This window comes from Rhinopithecus bieti, unplaced genomic scaffold (genome assembly GCF_001698545.2).
Source record: "Rhinopithecus bieti isolate Rb0 unplaced genomic scaffold, ASM169854v2 scaffold_65209, whole genome shotgun sequence".
Classification (NCBI taxonomy): domain Eukaryota; kingdom Metazoa; phylum Chordata; class Mammalia; order Primates; family Cercopithecidae; genus Rhinopithecus; species Rhinopithecus bieti.
Genome location: NW_016826229.1, coordinates 785670 through 802977, shown reverse-complemented (window position 1 = coordinate 802977; position 17308 = coordinate 785670). Strand labels below are relative to the sequence as shown.

The window sequence follows — 17308 nt, the reverse complement described above, 5'->3', positions numbered from 1 at the left end:
AAAAAAAAAAAAAAAAACAATCAATGGTCTTGTGAGGACCATTAAGTTCATTAAGTTACTACTTTGTTTAAAAATATATCTGAGAATTTTTTGACACTCCTCATCCATAGGTGGAATCTAAGTCTCCTCCCCCTGAATCTAGGTGAGACTTTGTGATTACTTTGATGAATAGAGGCAGTTATATGTGATTTCTGAGCCAAGGTTATAAAAGCCCATCCATTCTGCCAGTTTCTTTTGGGATGGTTGCCTTTGGTGCCCTACTCACCATGCAAGAAGTCAACTTACTCCGAGGGCACCATGTGGAGAGGCTTGAGGATACCACAGGAAGAGAGCTTCCTCCCTCTGACAGTATGTGAGAGACTTTGCGTGAGGCTGCCCATTCAAGCCATTCTCAAAGCTCTGACCCAAGACACCATGAGAGATAATAAATGAGGTGTTGTGGTTTTATGTCACTAAACTTTGGGGTGACTGGTTACATGTCAAGGGATAACCAGAACAGTCTACAGATTCAGTTACTCACAGTCAAGTGCTCTGGCAAACAGAATGTCTTCCCTCTCCCTTAAAGGGTTCTGACCCATGGAAGTGTGGAAATCTTAACTAGAAGATTGCCATTCCTCAAGTGAAAATGGACTGTAATCAGCCTGTGGGGAATAAAAGACAAAGGGCAGTTTGTCAAAGAGATTTTGAGAAGGAGACCCAATGGGTAGCTTAAAATGATGGACAGTATACTGGCTGGAGTGTTCTGTTCAGGTTGGAGTCCTGGGCTTTAGTCACTTCAAGGTTGGTTATCATAAGAATAAAGCAGGACGCTGAACTAGATAATATCTTGAAGTTCTTCTAGGTCAAAATTCTAGAATACTCTTCTCTAAAAATATTTTTTCAAAAGATAGGCATTTTAAAATCATAACTTGAAAAAATGCACCCTCAATAATAAAAAGAATGGAAATAAATATGGAGCATCACTTTACATCCATCAAACTTCAAGAAGTAAATGAAAATCTAATGTTGGTGAAACTGGCAAATTCCACATTACAGATGGCTACACTGTTCCATATGCAATAAGAGCTAAAAAGCACACACACTCTGTGACATGTAATGCCCCTTCTGGAAACGATCCAAAAGTAAAAAGAAAAGAAAAAACTTCTAGTACAATGATGTTTATAGCCACATTATTTACAGTGAGGGGCAAAATATCCCACAGGAAACAACCTAAATATCCAACAATGGGACAAAAGTTAACCATGGCATGGCAGGATGCATTAAAGTTATAAATATAAAACTCACATGGAAAAGTATATACAAAATATATTACGTGAAAAAAGTGCAGTATTCATTGCATCTAAATAGTGAGTATATCTATGAAAAGATTATGTTCATATAATCACATGTAAATGTCAAAAGAAAGAAATATAAATATTTTTTCTGTTGAGTAGTATGTGTCATTTTTTCTCTAAAGATATTTAAATATTCAACTTTATGAAGAAAATTCAGAAAATAAAAATATTAATCAAGTTTAGTATTTCAATGGACACATTTACTTCACAGTTAAAGAAAAGGGAGTAATTAATACAAGCAAATATACAGATATATATTAAAAAGTCAGTTGAATTTATTGGCTAAAAATGTTTTCTACTATAAAATTACATTTTTAGAATACTAACCAATATTGAATACTGTTTTAATCCATTTTGGAAAAAAATCTAATTTTCCATCAGTTAAAATGCCACATCAATAAATAGTGTGAGGGGAAATTGGAAAATTAAAAATCAATATTTTTTTAAAAGGTGACTCTAAAGCACTACTCTAGATTTTCTCCTTTGGCAATAAAATACTTTGTTGTTTTAACCAACTCTCCCACTGAAGATCACTGAAAAATTGGAAGAAATATAAAAAAAGATATTTAAGATGTCTTCTAAAGCATCAAATTGCTAAGAAAATGGGGTGAAGAAAGAAGTTCAGAGAAATGACTCAGTGAGACAGTTGGATCACTTTTTTTTTTCTTTTTTCTTTTTTTAGAAAGGGCCTTGTTCTGTCATCCAGGTTTGCTGCAGCCTTGACCTCTCAGGCTCAAATGATTAAATGATCCTCTTGCCTCAGCCTCCGGCGTAGCTGGGACTACAGGCATGCACCACGATTCCTGGTTAATTTTTAAAATTTTTCTTTTGTAGAAACAGAGTCTCACTATATTGACCAGTCTAGGTTCAAATTCCTGGCCTCAAACAATCCTCCTGCTTTGGCTTCCCAAAGTGCTGGGGAGTTGAATCACTTTTTGTCTTGCTAGAGGACAGTGAGGAAAGGGATTTGCCAATCCTAAAAAGGATCTGAAAAGTGAAATCCAAGACCTGTCAAAAGTGGGGTATATGATAATTCATCCCAGGTATACAGTTTGCGCTCAAAACTACTGCTCCTTACATGACATGTGAACCATAAGTAAAGCAATCCTTGAATGAATTGTCTGGGTAACTTATAAAAAATCAAGCCCTGAAATTGTATGAAACTGATAGGGAATTCTTGTACCTTCAGGGCACTGATTCAATTAGCAATAATCACACCTCAGATAAACCTCATTGGTCATCACACTGCGACTGCAAAGCTTCTAGGGTATTGTCTCAATAGAAGCAAATGAAAATGCTTTCTTGCTGGGTGTGATGGCTCATACCTGTAATTCTAGCACTTTGGGAGGCTGAGGTGGGTGGATCACTTGAGGTCAGGAGCTCAAGACCAGCCTGGCCAACATGGTGAAGCCCCGTCTCTACTAAAACTACAAAAATTAGCTGGACGTGGTGGTGCACACCTGTATTCCCAGCTACTCAGGAATCTGAAGCAGGAGAATCGCTTGAATCTGGGAGTCGGAGGTTGCAGTGAGCCAAGATGGCATCACTGCACTTCAGCCTGGGCAATAGAGTTGGACTTCATCAAGAAAAAAAAAAGAAAAGAAAAGAAAAAAAGAAAATGCTTTCTGTAGAAAAATACACCCAAGCCTCAAACTATTTTGTCAAATAATTTTTTCTAATATAATGTCTAGCTAAGATAAGCAGGCACCAGAGGAAAGAAGGCAACATAAATGAGAACCAGCACTAACCTTACAAAAGTTGTGAAGGGGACAAGCTAAACTTAAACATTTTAGCAAAGAAATTTAGAAAAGAACCAAATAGAAACTCATAAACTGAGAAATATAATAAACAACATTAAGAACTCAATGAATGTCTTAACTCCAGAACACACACTATTGAAACAACAATTAGTGAATAGTAATATAGGATAAAAGAAACTAACCAGAATGAAGTATAGGCAGACATATGGAGGGAAAATACCATAGAGAGAGTAAGAAACATAAAAATTATAGAATAGTCACACTCTTGAACATGAATACAAAAATTCTAAACAAAATCCAGCAACCTATAAAAAGAACATGTTGAGCAACTTGGGTTCATACCACAAATACCAGGTTTTCATCATATTTTAATATCAATCAATGTACTTTTCCACATTAATAAAGAAGAAAAATTTATGTAATCACCAAAAGATGCAGAAAATATTTATTAAAGTTAATACTCAATTGTCACTTTAAAAAATCTCTTAGCAATCTAGTGATGAAGGAGAACTGTGTGATAAAAATACTATACTATTTACTGTACAGTAGTGAAAACAAAAGAACTACATCTATGTGTAACATATAGATTAATCTCACAAATGTAATGTTAAAAAAAGTCAAAAACAAAATAATATGTATTGTATAATTGTGTGTGTGTATATTTAAAATCTAGCAAAATTAAGCCCTTGAGTGTAGATGGATATTTAACTAGTAGGAGTACAAATGAAAGCAAGGAAATTATTGCCAAAAAAATAAAGCTAGAGAAATGGATTTGTGATTGGAAAAGAACATGTAGAGGACATCTGGGATCCTGGAAATCTTTTATTTATTTATTTATTTTTATCTGAGTTGTGGTTACACAACAGTTTAAAAAATAATGTGTTAAGCTATGCTGGGAGACCTGCTTCCATGGAGATCTCACACACCTACATATCTGCTGAGTATGCCTCAGATGCAAGACCCTGATGACTCTTTACCATAGCATTTCTCAGGTGTCTTTGCAGTGCACAGCTTTGAAGAATGAGGTAACATCTCCCTGTGGGACAAAGAACAGGCTTTCTGACTTGCTACAAAACAGCAGATTCACCAAGCTCAGTGTTCCTTTTCTGTAATGCAACCTACTGCATGTTTAGGCATCTATCTGGGCCCTTTGTGTTGCCCCTCTGTGTCTTGGTGGGCAAAGGGTATCAATACAAATATGCTGATCAAGTTGCTTGCTGTGCAATGAGTAATAAAGACCTTTGTCTCTGACCCAGAAGTTTCATGTCTTGTGTCAGTGTCTGTGAAATAGTAACAAACAAAATTACTAATTCTAAGTAGAGTAAAATGAAACTCAAGCCCTAAAAAGCTGTACATTTACCTTTTATGCATTTGTCTCCATGTATGTTACATTTCACAATAAATAAAGGTTTTAAAATTTACTGTATTTGAATTTTGATACTTTTTCTTTCTTTTTTAATACATCATTTTCTGAGTACTTACTCTAAGCTAGGCTCCTGAAATACAATGATAAGTAGGACAGAAGATAATCTTAAAGAATGTATTCAATGGGAGGGAGAGTCAAGCTGAAGATAAATTATGGTGTTGCTTTATGAGAACAGAAAAGGAGAACAGAAAAGGGTTTGGGGAAAAAAAATGATATCTGTACTGTCCTAGTACTTTCATTAATCTTGTTGCTTGTCAACAGAGCTATCCTAGTTAGACATGTCATGAAAAAGGAAAAACATTTAAAAGCAAACAAATTCTGTCAAAGAAGTGAAAACAAATTTATCAACTAAAGGAATATTTTAGCAAATTCAGATATACTTACAAATAGAATTATTTTTGCATATACTAATTGGAAAGAAGTAGAAATTTCTTGGCTTGGCCTTCATTCAGAAAGTGTGTCTTTAATCCCGTTACGGTAGCTGTCATACATGGTTCATAGATTCTTCACTCATTGAATAAAATGGTGCCAAGAACCCTTGATACAAGTGAAGATGATATGGGCCTGTCTTCTCAACTTGCAGTCTGTAGGAGCTATAGCCGAGTTCTGATGGGTTATTGAAATAGAATGTAACATTGTTGTGGAAGGGTCCAAGTGAGGAGTGATATCTAAATTGGATGAGAAGATTGGTAGGGTTCCTAGGGTACATGAACCTCATTGAAATTAAGATTTGAATGATGCATAGAATAGAGGTTGGGGCTAAAGAAAGAGAGGACATGAACAAAAGCAGGAGCTCATGAGACTTTGCCTTTTTTTTTTTTTCCTTTTTTTTTTTCTTTTTTTAAGACAGTCTGGCTCTGTCACCGGGGCTGAAGTACAGTGATACCAGTCTTGGCTCACTGCAACCTCTGCCTCCCAGGTTCAAGCAATTCTCCTGCCTCAGCCTCTCAAGTAGCTGGGATTACAGGAACCCACCACCATGCCTGGCTAATTTTTTGGTATTTTTAGTAGAGACGGGGTTTCAACGTGTTGGCCAGGCTGGTCTAGAACTCCTGACCTCAGCCTCCCAGGCTGAGGTGAGCTGCTCGCCTCAGCCTCCCAAAGTACTGGGATTACAGGCATGAGCCATTGCATTTCAGCTGGGACTTCACTTTTTAAAAAATATCTAAGGTGATAGATCACTTGAACCAAGCAAAAAAAAAAAAAAAAAAAAGTAGAAATGACACCTAATATATATATTAAAGGCTGATTATTTGAGTAGCAAAATTAAACACTGTGTAATAAAAGGCTTTCTTAATTACCATGGCTACTTACACAAATTTTAATCATTTTCAATGTGGCATTAGATTTTCTCCTTAGGGCTATTTATTACATTTTTATACTGAAAAGATAACAAAGATCACATAACAGTGCTCCAATTTCCAAGGCTAGGTTTTTCCTTCCCCTTCTCCATCCAGAGAACAATGTTAATAAATACATAGAAAACTAAGTTAACTATTTTGAAATATCTAGTTTTATGCACCAGCATTCAGAATATGGTTTAGAAGAGGTTATAAAATCCAGGATGGTTTGGGGTCTCTATTCTACCAAGCACCCAAGAAGCTGTTGGCTAAAGGACCTGAAGGCAACTGGTAAACAATTTGGAATAGAGTTGTCTGACTGAATTGACCCGAGGCCAGCTTGTGTTCAGTCTGCATTTCTACATGGTATCCATGGAAATGAGATCAGGCCTGCACAAAGACAAACAAAGGCCACCTTCAAATGAATCCGGGAGAATGACAACTGCCAATGTTCAAGGCATCCATCGGCGTGACAGCTTTGCTCATGCCTTTCAAAACACAATGAAGTAATCTCTTACACTGACAATACAGTGATTCTTTTATTTCCATTGCTCTATTTTATTTCCATTTTTTTGAACACTTTTATTTCCATTGCTCTGTTTAAACATTAACTTCATTTTTATACAGAAAGCCTTTCAGTGGTCAGGAGTTATATACGGCTTCTGTAGCAAAAACTGTCTCTAGACTCTTTAAACTAATACATGGAAGAATTGCAGTCACCTTTTCAGAACAAGACAATAATGCAGGCATCTTTGCCGACAGAATTGCAAAGTTTCTGTTACCTATTTGGGCAACAGAACAGACAAGTCTCTCAAAGGAAGTAAAATATATTTGAAAATCATTAACTGTCCCAACAGTCTATGGAGCTGAAAACATTAGCCAAATATGCAGTTCAAGTTTATACTGGTTCTAAAATGTAAATTACGTGTTCAAGAGTTGGCAGGCATAGACTGGAAAAAAAACTTGAATATAAGCACTTTAATTATGACTAACAAAATTAAGAATAGACATCAACTTCTGTTCTAATTTATGATTCAATGAAAATGTTTTAAAATGCTTTGAAAACAACACTAAGTTACAGGGCAAAAAGCTTTCACATTTTACTAGCAAAATCTTTCAGAGCCAACACTATTTCTCTGTAATATATGAGACTGTTATTTCTAATAGGATTATTTTGGGGATCTTTATTAAACTAGATAGAAAAAAGGAATTGAAAGATTAACTGGAGAAACATAAATCTATATTTCTAAAAGAACTTGTTTGGTTTTTAGGAAATCTGATTAAAGCACTGATATTAATTCTGCCACTGGAATTGGAGTGTTATATATTGCATGCCCTAAAAGCAGCTTATTAATCATAACTACAGCAGTGTGAAAAGTGTGTTTGAAACCAAAATGTATAAATGGGCTCATCAATCTAAGCAGCTACCCTGGAGGATGAGAGGTACCTTTTTCCATACCTCTGCTTTCTTTCCCTCTTTGCATACCTGGATCAACTTCACCTTTCTCTGATTAATTAATATCCTCTCTATTTCATAGCCCAGAGTCTGCTTTGCCTACCTTCCCATGATCACCTGTAGCTTCTAAGCAGGGGCTCTTTTCTGCCAGAGCTGTTACTGGTGCTGGACACCTAACTTTCTTCCTCTCCTTTCTCTCTGGTAATATGTTTTGTATAGTCATCGACGTTCCTCCCCTTTCCTCAGTTTCTCTTGTGCAATGAATCTCTGCCACATACATATACCTCAATGCAATTTTAAAACATTGCAAGTGTACCATGCAGCACCATAAGTAACAGAATTAAAAAATCTTCTTATAATAATTTTTATGCAAGCCTTGCCCACGTTTGTTTAAAGGCAGCTGCTCCCATTTTACCTCTCTTGCTACTCTCTCCTCCCTTTTACTATCATACCAAACTTTGTCACACTCTCTACATTTCCTCATCTTCCATTTACTCCTCAGGCCACTCTGTTCTGATTTCTCTTTTTTCACTCCATGTAGACTGTCCTTCAAGACTGTCAACTTGCTTGAGTTCTATGAAGAAGTTGACCCTATTCACTACCTCTTCCTTCTCCAACTATTTGTGTGCTACCCCAGTTCTTGCAATTGTCTTTCTACTTCTCCAGCTGTTCCTACTCTCTCCCTTCACACCTCCTCTTCCTCATCTGACCCTCTAAAGCAGTTCCTTGAGCCATGGCCAAAGCTCTCTTCTAGTCTCTTTGCCTGACTCATCTTGCTAATGTCATGTCTTCAATTATTCTCTAGGTGCCAATGACTCTTAAATCCCTATCCCCATCTTACTTTCCTGCCTGTTCCTAACACCACTACATATAACTATTTGCTAATTAGACATATACATCCAGGTGTACATCCAGATGTCTCAAACTCAATCTGTTGACCTGAACTGATCTTTTTCCTCCAACTTGCTCTCCTTCAGCATTGCTTATCTCAGCAAATGGCACATCAACTGACTTGTCCATATCAGAAACCTAAGTATCAGCCTTATCTTCTCCCTCTCTCGCCACCTCCATAGTAAATCAATCACCAAATCCTGTTCATTCTTCTTCTTCAATGCCTTTCCAATAAATCCTCCAGTCTCTTTCCCTCCTGCCACTATCTGAGTTTTTACAACCATCATCTCACAACTGGCCTCTTAAACTAAAATTAAACCCAAACATATTCTTTCCTAAATGATCTTGGTGCCTTCCACCTGGCCTCCATCCAATCCGCTCTCCTCATCTGATCATGTCACTCCCCCTGCTCAAGGCCCTTCAAAACCTTTCTGTTGTCTTCAGGATAAAACCCCTGCTCTATATCATGATTTACAAGGCCCTTCAAGGTCTGGTGGCTGCAATTCAGCTTGCACTCTCTGGGAACAACTTGAATACCACATTGTGGGCATAACCACCTTCTGTTTTCATTGTGTCAATATCCTATTCAAGATCCTAAACACCTGCCCCAAGAACTAGGAGATGAGTCCTGTTGCTAGTTATGTTGCTTGCTTTTCTAGTATCACTTACATCCATTTTAAAAGGTAGAAACTGTACTCCAGGATCTCTGAGGTTCTTCATGGAAGATCTAAATTGTAATGATTCTTACCTGTTTCCATGAAGACATCTCAGGAGGCTCGACACTTCACTGTATCACAATGATATCTCTCCATCCTCTGAATTCAACATGTTCTCTCTACCACTCATTAATTGTGAACACATGACATCTATTATGCTATGGAAACTTATGTTACAGCCCTCTAAGTTATAGAAAATGATATAACCAAGTTTTAAATTATATGAAAATTTTAAAGACACCACGACATACTATAGTCTTAAATTCCAATAATTCAGAAGTGAAAAGACAACATCAAAGTCTATTTCTTTCCACAAGGGCCAACTCCAATATAAGCTTTATCCTTAAGCCAGCTGACATCACAGTTGCAAGATGGCTGTAGTTTTCTCAAAGTTCACATACAAACTTGACAATATTTTCTTTAACAAATATCTCTCTTAGGAATGAAAATTCCTTTCCCATAAGTCACCCAGCAGATCTCATTGGCCAACCTTGCATTACATGCCCATGACTAAATCAGACACAGCCCAGATGTCTGGGACCAGTCTAATCACCCTTCAGCGTCACCTCAATTTTTTAGCTATGCAGAAGAGGATGGTAACTCAATAAATGAACTTCTGCTAGAAAGGAAGGTGGCAAGGGGGCTGAAATTGGTTAAGTATGCTTCAGGGCTGAGACAATTTTCTTTCCCCACGTTTGGATTTGTTTCCAAATAAACTCCAACCTCTTTCGGCCATGTTTCAAGTTTTCTCTGATTCCACCTTGAGTCTAACAAACAGCCTTACATAAAGTAGATACCTTATAAGAATATGATCAAGCATTAGTTTTACGAAATTCACCATAGCCAGATCAATAAAGCCTCTATGGATTACCTGAAGGGGCATAGGAATCACTGTCATACACAGAGTCTATTGTCTCATGATTTGCAATGCCAGGATTCTCCCCTGTAGGGAGCCATTCTTCTGTATGTTCTGCTGGTAAATGATTGGTCACTGTAACAACTGGAAAAAAGAACTCCACCCACCTTCCATTTCTTTCACTTGCCATTCAGAGCCGTGATGTTTCATGGTTTCTCTTCTTTTATGCTGTGCTAAATCTTTTAGTAATATCCCAAGCTGAGCAGGTTTGGTAGTCAAGACTTCTGGCTTTGGTGGTAGAATTTATATGATGCCTGGACACTTTTGGCCCCAAATATTTTCCCCATTCTTCCTGAAGTTCTTGACTTTATACACACTGACTGAACATGTGTCTTTATTTTGCTGAATGTCTAAAATTCCACCATGAGAAGCTCATCTCTTTACATTAACAAGCTTCTACATTTTAATATCTCCAGAGCTGTCAGCATGTGAAGATGGGGAGTAGTCATCATCCACTTTGGAAGGAATTAATTTAACTGACATAGCTCCTCACAGCCACTGACTCTTGGTGCTGAAATCTACCTGTCTTGGTGTTCATCCCACAAGGTGGTATGGGGTGGGTAACACTGCAATTTTAATTTTAGGAAAGTGGGGAGGCAGTGATTATATTTAAGCAATCACTTCCAAACCAGACTGAACATCAGAAATATATGAGCCATTGTAAATAATGAATCCTGAACCCCAGTCCATAAATTTAAGTCAAACAGTGGCTCAGGACCTAGTATTAAAAGAGCAAAGCTTAGCTGAGGTTGGGCAGGTATAGCTGCTAAGCCATAGGGGAGCAAAGTTACTTTATCAGAGGGTGGCCTAAGTCCATTAAGGGGCTGAGGATGAGACCAGAGAGGTGGTTTAGGGTGGGACCCAGCAAAGGTAGGTTACCTCAAGTTTCCTTTTTGTTGCAAAAGTAAAACTTCTCTACTTTATAGTTTTTCTTGGTATTGTCTCTTCTAGCATTGGATAATGGTCAGTTGCAAAGAGATGAGTGAAAAGGGGTGAAAGCAACAATGCAATGAAGGCAAAGGGAGTATTTGGAAAATATTTTCACACTAAATATGGTATGATCAGGTGTAGTCATAACAAAGAATGGTGTATATAGATGGCTTTAGTGTGTGTACATGTATGGGTATGTGTGTGTGTTGTGTTTGTGAATGTACATTTGTGTTGAGGAAAAGGTACAGTAAAGAAAAGATTGGAGAGGCAGAATGTACCTTTTTATGACATTCCAAGAAATTTGCACTTTACCCTACCTGAGATGGGGAGCCACTAACATTTGAAACAAAACAATAATTGGATACATATAAGTGTCTTAGAAAGATATCATTGGTGAAAATGGAGAGAATGGGTTGGAGAGATAAGAAAAGAAAATCCAGCTTAAAAGTTACATACAGACATAAGATGAGGGACTGACTGGGTGGCAGGAGTTGCATGGATGGGAGGAGAGCCAAGAGAATTTGGAGAGTGGCTGTGAGGTTGAAAACATGGGGACAAATTCCTGACTTTCATGTTTGTGTGATAATAATACTGCCATTAAACAATGGTAGCCAATGGAGGAGAAAATTTTGGAAGATGTGTATTAAATTCAGTTTCGTAAATGTTGAATCTGGCTTATTTACAGACTATCTAGATGGACAAATTTGGTGGCTGATGGAAATACTGATCTGGAACTCAGAAGGGGAGTCTGGCTGGAGATAGTGACTTGTGCAGGGAATAGGCCCAGAGACAATCTGTAGAATGAAGAGGAGGATTCAGGATGAAACTCCGCAAACACCGACAAGGAGAGAGCCTGTGAAGGAGATGAAGGGAGAGCAGCGAGGAAAGAAAGAGAAAAACAGGAAGGAAACAGAAGCCAGAAGTACAGGGTGTTTCAGGAGGAAATTAAATATCAAAAGTAATATTTTTTTTACAATGAGAAAAATTAGAATATTTACAGACTGATGGTAAGTTACATCAGGGAGAGAATTTGAAGATGTGCACACGGATGAGTGCTGGGGCAGGGTTTCAGGGGTAGTAAGAAAAGATGTGGTCTAGAACTTGGGTGGAAGGACTATCCTTGACCTGTGAACATATTGGAGAAAATACATGATGGCCTCATTTCAAAATTACATTTGCCTTCTCCTAAGGGCCTATATTTAGTTTATAGGTTATCTAGGCCTCTTATGTTCTCTCTTTTTCATCCTCAAACTGCGCATTTACCATTTTCATGATATTAAGCACTTAGAAATGAGCAATGAAAGGTGATAAATATGGGACTAAACTATGAGTAGTTTCTTCTTAAGTACCTGTGAAAAGGTTTCTGGAAAGCAAATTTGAATGTAAGTGTTAAAATAAGATTTGAAGGTGATATGTTTTTAAAGTGGTTTGCATGTATGCTACAGAGGATGCAAGACATCTAAACACATATGTGTTTTGTACATATTAACAGGTATATGAATGTATATTATGTATATACAATTGTTTATGCATTTATATTATGCATATATAATTGCATATTATATACTCAAGGAACAGGCTTTCTCTTAATTTAAGATCATCATAATAAAGCTCTGTTACAGATATAGCTTTTAAATTTGAATTTTTGTATGTGATCATATTATGCAATTGTATATGCATATAATTTTATAATAGCTATATGTGTGTGTAGTGATAGTGAATGAGACATTTTATACAGATAGAGTAATGCCATACACAATTTTAGACTCTACTGAGCTAGAGATTTCAGTTATTCATGTTAGCCTGGAATACTCATGGTATCAGAAAACGATGCTGCTTCTCCAGGAGCCTCAAGTGATATCACAAATGAGAGAGCTTTCTTATGATGATCTTAAATTAAGAGAAAACCTGTTCCTTGAGTATACAAATGATTGGAGCAGGAGGAAGGAATAAATGGACAAAACTTTTGCAGATGTTATTTTAGATCATCTCTGCTTGCTTGCCCTGAGGTGTCCTTATTAACTCCAGGTTAAGTCTCTGTTCCTGACTTCATGCCTTGCAGTGCTACATTCCATTAAAGTGTTTCTCACTGCTCTTTACATAACAAGTCTCAACACTTCAAAGATAAGAAAATGACGTTATGTTTCCATAGCTTATTTTAATACTAGGTAATTATAGAGAGATGAAAAGCTTGGGTTTATATTTCTATTAGCTCTAGAAAGGTTGTATTCCAGAGACTCACTTTCAATGTCAAATACAACTTTACCTGAAACCGGTAGATTAGGGTTGGTGGCCCCTCAAAACAACTCAAGTGGTTCCCTGAGAAAGTATCTGAAGCACCCAAAACAGGTGAGACAGAAAACCTAAGATGCCCATTCTCTGCTGGGGCTGGGGACAGTGGTGCTATTTCTGTCTTATCTCTGACCTAGAGAAAATGCCACCAGGTTGGTGTGGACTAGGATTCATTCCTCCACAATCTAGAATAGCAAGTGGCTAAACATCAGTCTCAAAGGAGAACAGCTTAGGAAATATTTATCTTCTTTGTAAAAAAACACACATACACACACACACACACACACTTTAAAATCAGAGACATCTTTTTTTGTTTTGTTTTGATCGCTATTCAAACTACAATATACACGTGACTCCTTCTCCCTCCAAATAAACTAAAGTTCTTACATTTGAGCACACTCTAGCTCTGCCTAATGGTCAGGGAAAAAGTACTCACGTATTCGCGATGGTCCCACAAAAGCTGCCCCCCGCCCCCAGCCTTATTTCCTCCTCTTAGTGTAAAAGAACTCAGGAGGTGGGCGGGCCCCAATGCCACAGCACTACAGTTAGAGCGGTTGATCCGGCTTATTCTCTCATTGCGGCATCTAGGATCCAGAAATGGAAAGAACTTTTGCTAGCCTAAGTTTACATTCGCCGAATAGGCAATGTTACAACAATAAGAGGAAGGCAGAAGGAAAGGAAGAATTTCCTTCTGCCAAGTATTTAAGTGGCGATTGATTTATTCCAAGTCCCTTCTGGGAAGAAAAACAGCGCTTCGTCCTCAAGTAAGAAATGGAGGCATTATTCACATCCTTGGGTTGAAAAATAAGCCTTTTGGGGCTCGGAGGCTTCTGCAAAATCAGCAAGCACTGCTCTGGGGAGCTGCAGGCCGCCATCAGCACTGGATTCCGGGTTCCCTCAGTCCCTGGCAGGCGTGGCACCTGTCTGAGTCAGGGGAAGTTGGGCTGCAGGACTCGCGGTCTTCAGGACACCCGCGGATCCCCATAATGTCCATGTTCGAGTGCGTGTGTGTGTGTGTGTGTGTGTGTGTACCTAAAACAAAACACTCACTGAGATGACTTTGGAGGGTGCTTAACAGACAAAGCGAGACATGCCTAATGGGGACGCAAGGCCTGGGAGAGCAGGAAGGGGAGTAAGAAGTATCTCTTTCTAAGCAGGTCCTGGTGGCTGGGAGCCCGAGTCCACGTGGAATCCGTGGGGACACACATGGAGTTTGCTCCCTAGTTCCGCCCAATCCCTCCCGCGAGCCCCAGGGAGCCGCGCGGGTCCCTCCTGCAGCAGATGCAGAGCGAAATCCCCGCTTACCTTGACTGAGCGCTAACACCAGCAGCAGCAGCAGTGGCGAGGGCCCTGTCCGTCCTGGCCGCATCCTGGGTCTGTCCGGGGAACCGTAGTTGCGCTGGGTTTGCAGAAGTTTACAGAGGATACCCTTGACCGAGGGATACGAGAACCTGCACACTCTAGAAGCTGTCCAGAGGGCTTCTCTCCCTTGCCCGGTGAGAGCAGGGAAAAGTTGCTGGGCAGCTCCTGGAGCGCCGAGGGCCCGCCCCGGCCCGCCCCTCATGATTCCGCAAACACCGGATCTGCCCTGGCCGCGCCCCGCCCCACCCCGGCCCTGAGGCTCCGCGGCCCCGCGGGCTGCACTTCAGCTGGTCCGCACCCGGGGCACCGCACCTTGGCTCCAGTACAGCGGCCCAGCCCCGACAGCCTGGAGGCGGTGGGGATGGGGATGGCGCCCTGGCAGGCTCTCCTGCCCTGGACGGACGGGTGAGGACATCCGACGGGGGAGCGCCCGCCCTGGCACCACCCCGTCCCTGCAGCCTGTCGCCAACCCGCAGGAGATGCCCCAGTCCCCGGGAGAACCTGGCCCCTCCGCAGCCCTTGGCAGCGCCCGGCTCCTGGCAGCGGGTGCCGAGGGCACCAGCCCTAAACCACAGTTCCTAGGGGCTGCGCGGTGCGTCGCTTTCTCTGTCTTTCCTAAGTGGGTGGAGAAAGGGACAAAAATAAGCACAGAATGACCAGGTTAGAAACTAACTCATCAGGAAAGAAGATCTGCTCACAAGTTATGATTATCCGAGGTGATATTTAAGCAATACCTGCCGCAAGAGCTGTGTGTGTGTGTGTGTGTGTGTGTGTGTGTGTGTGTGTGTGTGAGTGTGTGTGTGAGAGAGAGAGAAATCATTATTACTTCCTCTCCTCCAAGCCTCCGAGATAATAAAGAGCTGATTTAATGACCGAGTTTAGGAGATTAACTTCAAGACCAGAGAGAAGGCTGAGAGCCCATACATGCACTTGTGACACTCCCTGTCTAGATTACACCGTGACATGGACTGTGACCATTTTCTTCCATTATTTCAGTCTCACATCTGGAAAGAGACATACTATATCCGAGATTTTAGTTAAAACCTAAGAAATAGAATATTAATTTTTCTTCTCTAAATCTTATGTTTTATCCAAAAGTTCGGCCACAAATTTCCAGCACATTGCTGAAACCAGAATTCTTCCAGTGACTACTTTTGTGAAGGAACCAAGTGTTTTCATAAATCAAGCTTAAGGAGTTATGAGTCTAATAATCATCATTATTGTCACCATTCCAGATTTTCATGGAATGCTACTATGAGCAGAATGGGATGCCTGAGATACTGCCCCTAGGAAGCAAAGTGGCTCAAGGTGGGAAGGACTTAATAATTCATAAAAATCAAAGCTCTACTGTTTACTATACATAGGGCTGAAGTGTCACATTGTTAAAGTATTAAATTGGTATGCATCAGATGTTGCTGCAGACGGGTTATGACTAACACCCTTTGAACCCAAATTATATAGACCCAGGCTCTTTCCTGTTTTCTTATCAGTCACTTACTGGCTCTACTTACTCACCTTGACAAACACCTGAAGGCTTTTTTTTCTGCACTGTCTGTGGGATTCACCTGCTTACTAAAACTCCAGCTATCACCTGAGAGCTCTTAGGTGACCGCTTACTAACCTATGACACAATTTTAACGTTCCTTACAGACTTTTTGAAGGAAGTCAGCCAGGTTTCAGGGAGATGAATATCTGTCTGTTTCCTTCTGACTCACTGAAATGTGAGTAAGTGTTTGGAACAGACCTGTGTTTGGGAGTCAGGACAGTTCCTTTAATGTGAGACAGGAATTTGTGCTTTATCTCTGGGGGTGGGGGGAATTAACATGCATCCTTCTTGGGTTTTGTTCTCAGAACTGGACCAATTACCATTACACTGGCATGAAGTGCAGAATAAGTCAGGAGCTATGATTTTCCAGAGCCAGGTAAAACTTTTAAGAAACAAAGAACAAACTCCTGTCTCACATTAATTTTAAGAGGATAAAGTGTTCCTGAGACAAAGTAGTTTGAGAACCTCTTCTGGGGTGCTCTCCTGCCTAGGTGCAGTTGTGAGGGACACCACACTCAGAGCAGGAAATATGGAAGGTTAAGCTGGGGTTTCTCAAACTCTTTGGTCTCAAGAGTCCTTTACTCAATAAGTCCTTTAACAAAAAGTCTATTATGTGTGAACATAAATCATGTATATTTTATGAAAAATAGCTATATTTCTGCAAATGAAAGAATCCAGGAGAAGAGTGGCATTGTTTTACATTTTTACTAATACTTTAAATATCTGGCTTAGAAACAGACATTTGGATTCTCAGATCTGCTTCTGCATCCAATCTGTTGTGGCATGTAGTTTTGGTGAAATTATATTGCTTAATCTGGTGTTACACAGATAAGGTCTTAGAAAAACAGGAGATAATTCTGGATAATCCCCTGCTACTACACCAAAACTCAACAAGAGGTAGTTTCTTAAAATTGAAAAGTGGAATCGGAAACCATATCAATGGTTTTTCCTATTCCGTGGCATTAAAATTCATTGATCTGCTGGCCTCTTCCTGTCCCTCTCCCTTTCTCTTCCTGTGAGTGCCCAGTGATGAAGAATACAATGACCACCAGTCCCCATCCTTGTTCTTGCACCATCAGGGCAAATGTCAACACAGTGAAAAAGGCAATAATGTCTCAGTATTGTTATGAAAATAGTTTTAACTTCACTGGCCTCTTGAAAGGATCTTGAGAGACCCAGAGACTCGACTCTGAAAAGCACTCAGGGGTGAAATGAGGCCTTTCCCTTTTTTTCTTTTCCTAAGAAAATAATTTTGTTGGCAAAGATGGCTCAGGTAAGTTTCCCCAGTGTTTCCTTCTGATCTGTTGTATTGTCATGCCCTGTTCTCCTTTGCTTATCT

At 39.6% G+C, this 17308-nt stretch overlaps 1 protein-coding gene across 1 annotated transcript in view; it reads right to left on the bottom strand.

Annotated features, from left to right (window-relative positions):
• ITGA2 (integrin subunit alpha 2) overlaps positions 1 to 14593 on the bottom strand; it is a 111238-nt gene extending 96645 nt beyond the window's left edge. Inside the window, exon 1 of the mRNA XM_017863362.1 lies at positions 14367 to 14593. Within this exon, the coding sequence (XP_017718851.1) occupies positions 14367 to 14430 (64 nt within the window). The 5' untranslated portion in view covers positions 14431 to 14593. The remainder of the gene's footprint in view (positions 1 to 14366) is intronic.
• Between the last annotated feature and the right edge of the window lie 2715 nt (positions 14594 to 17308).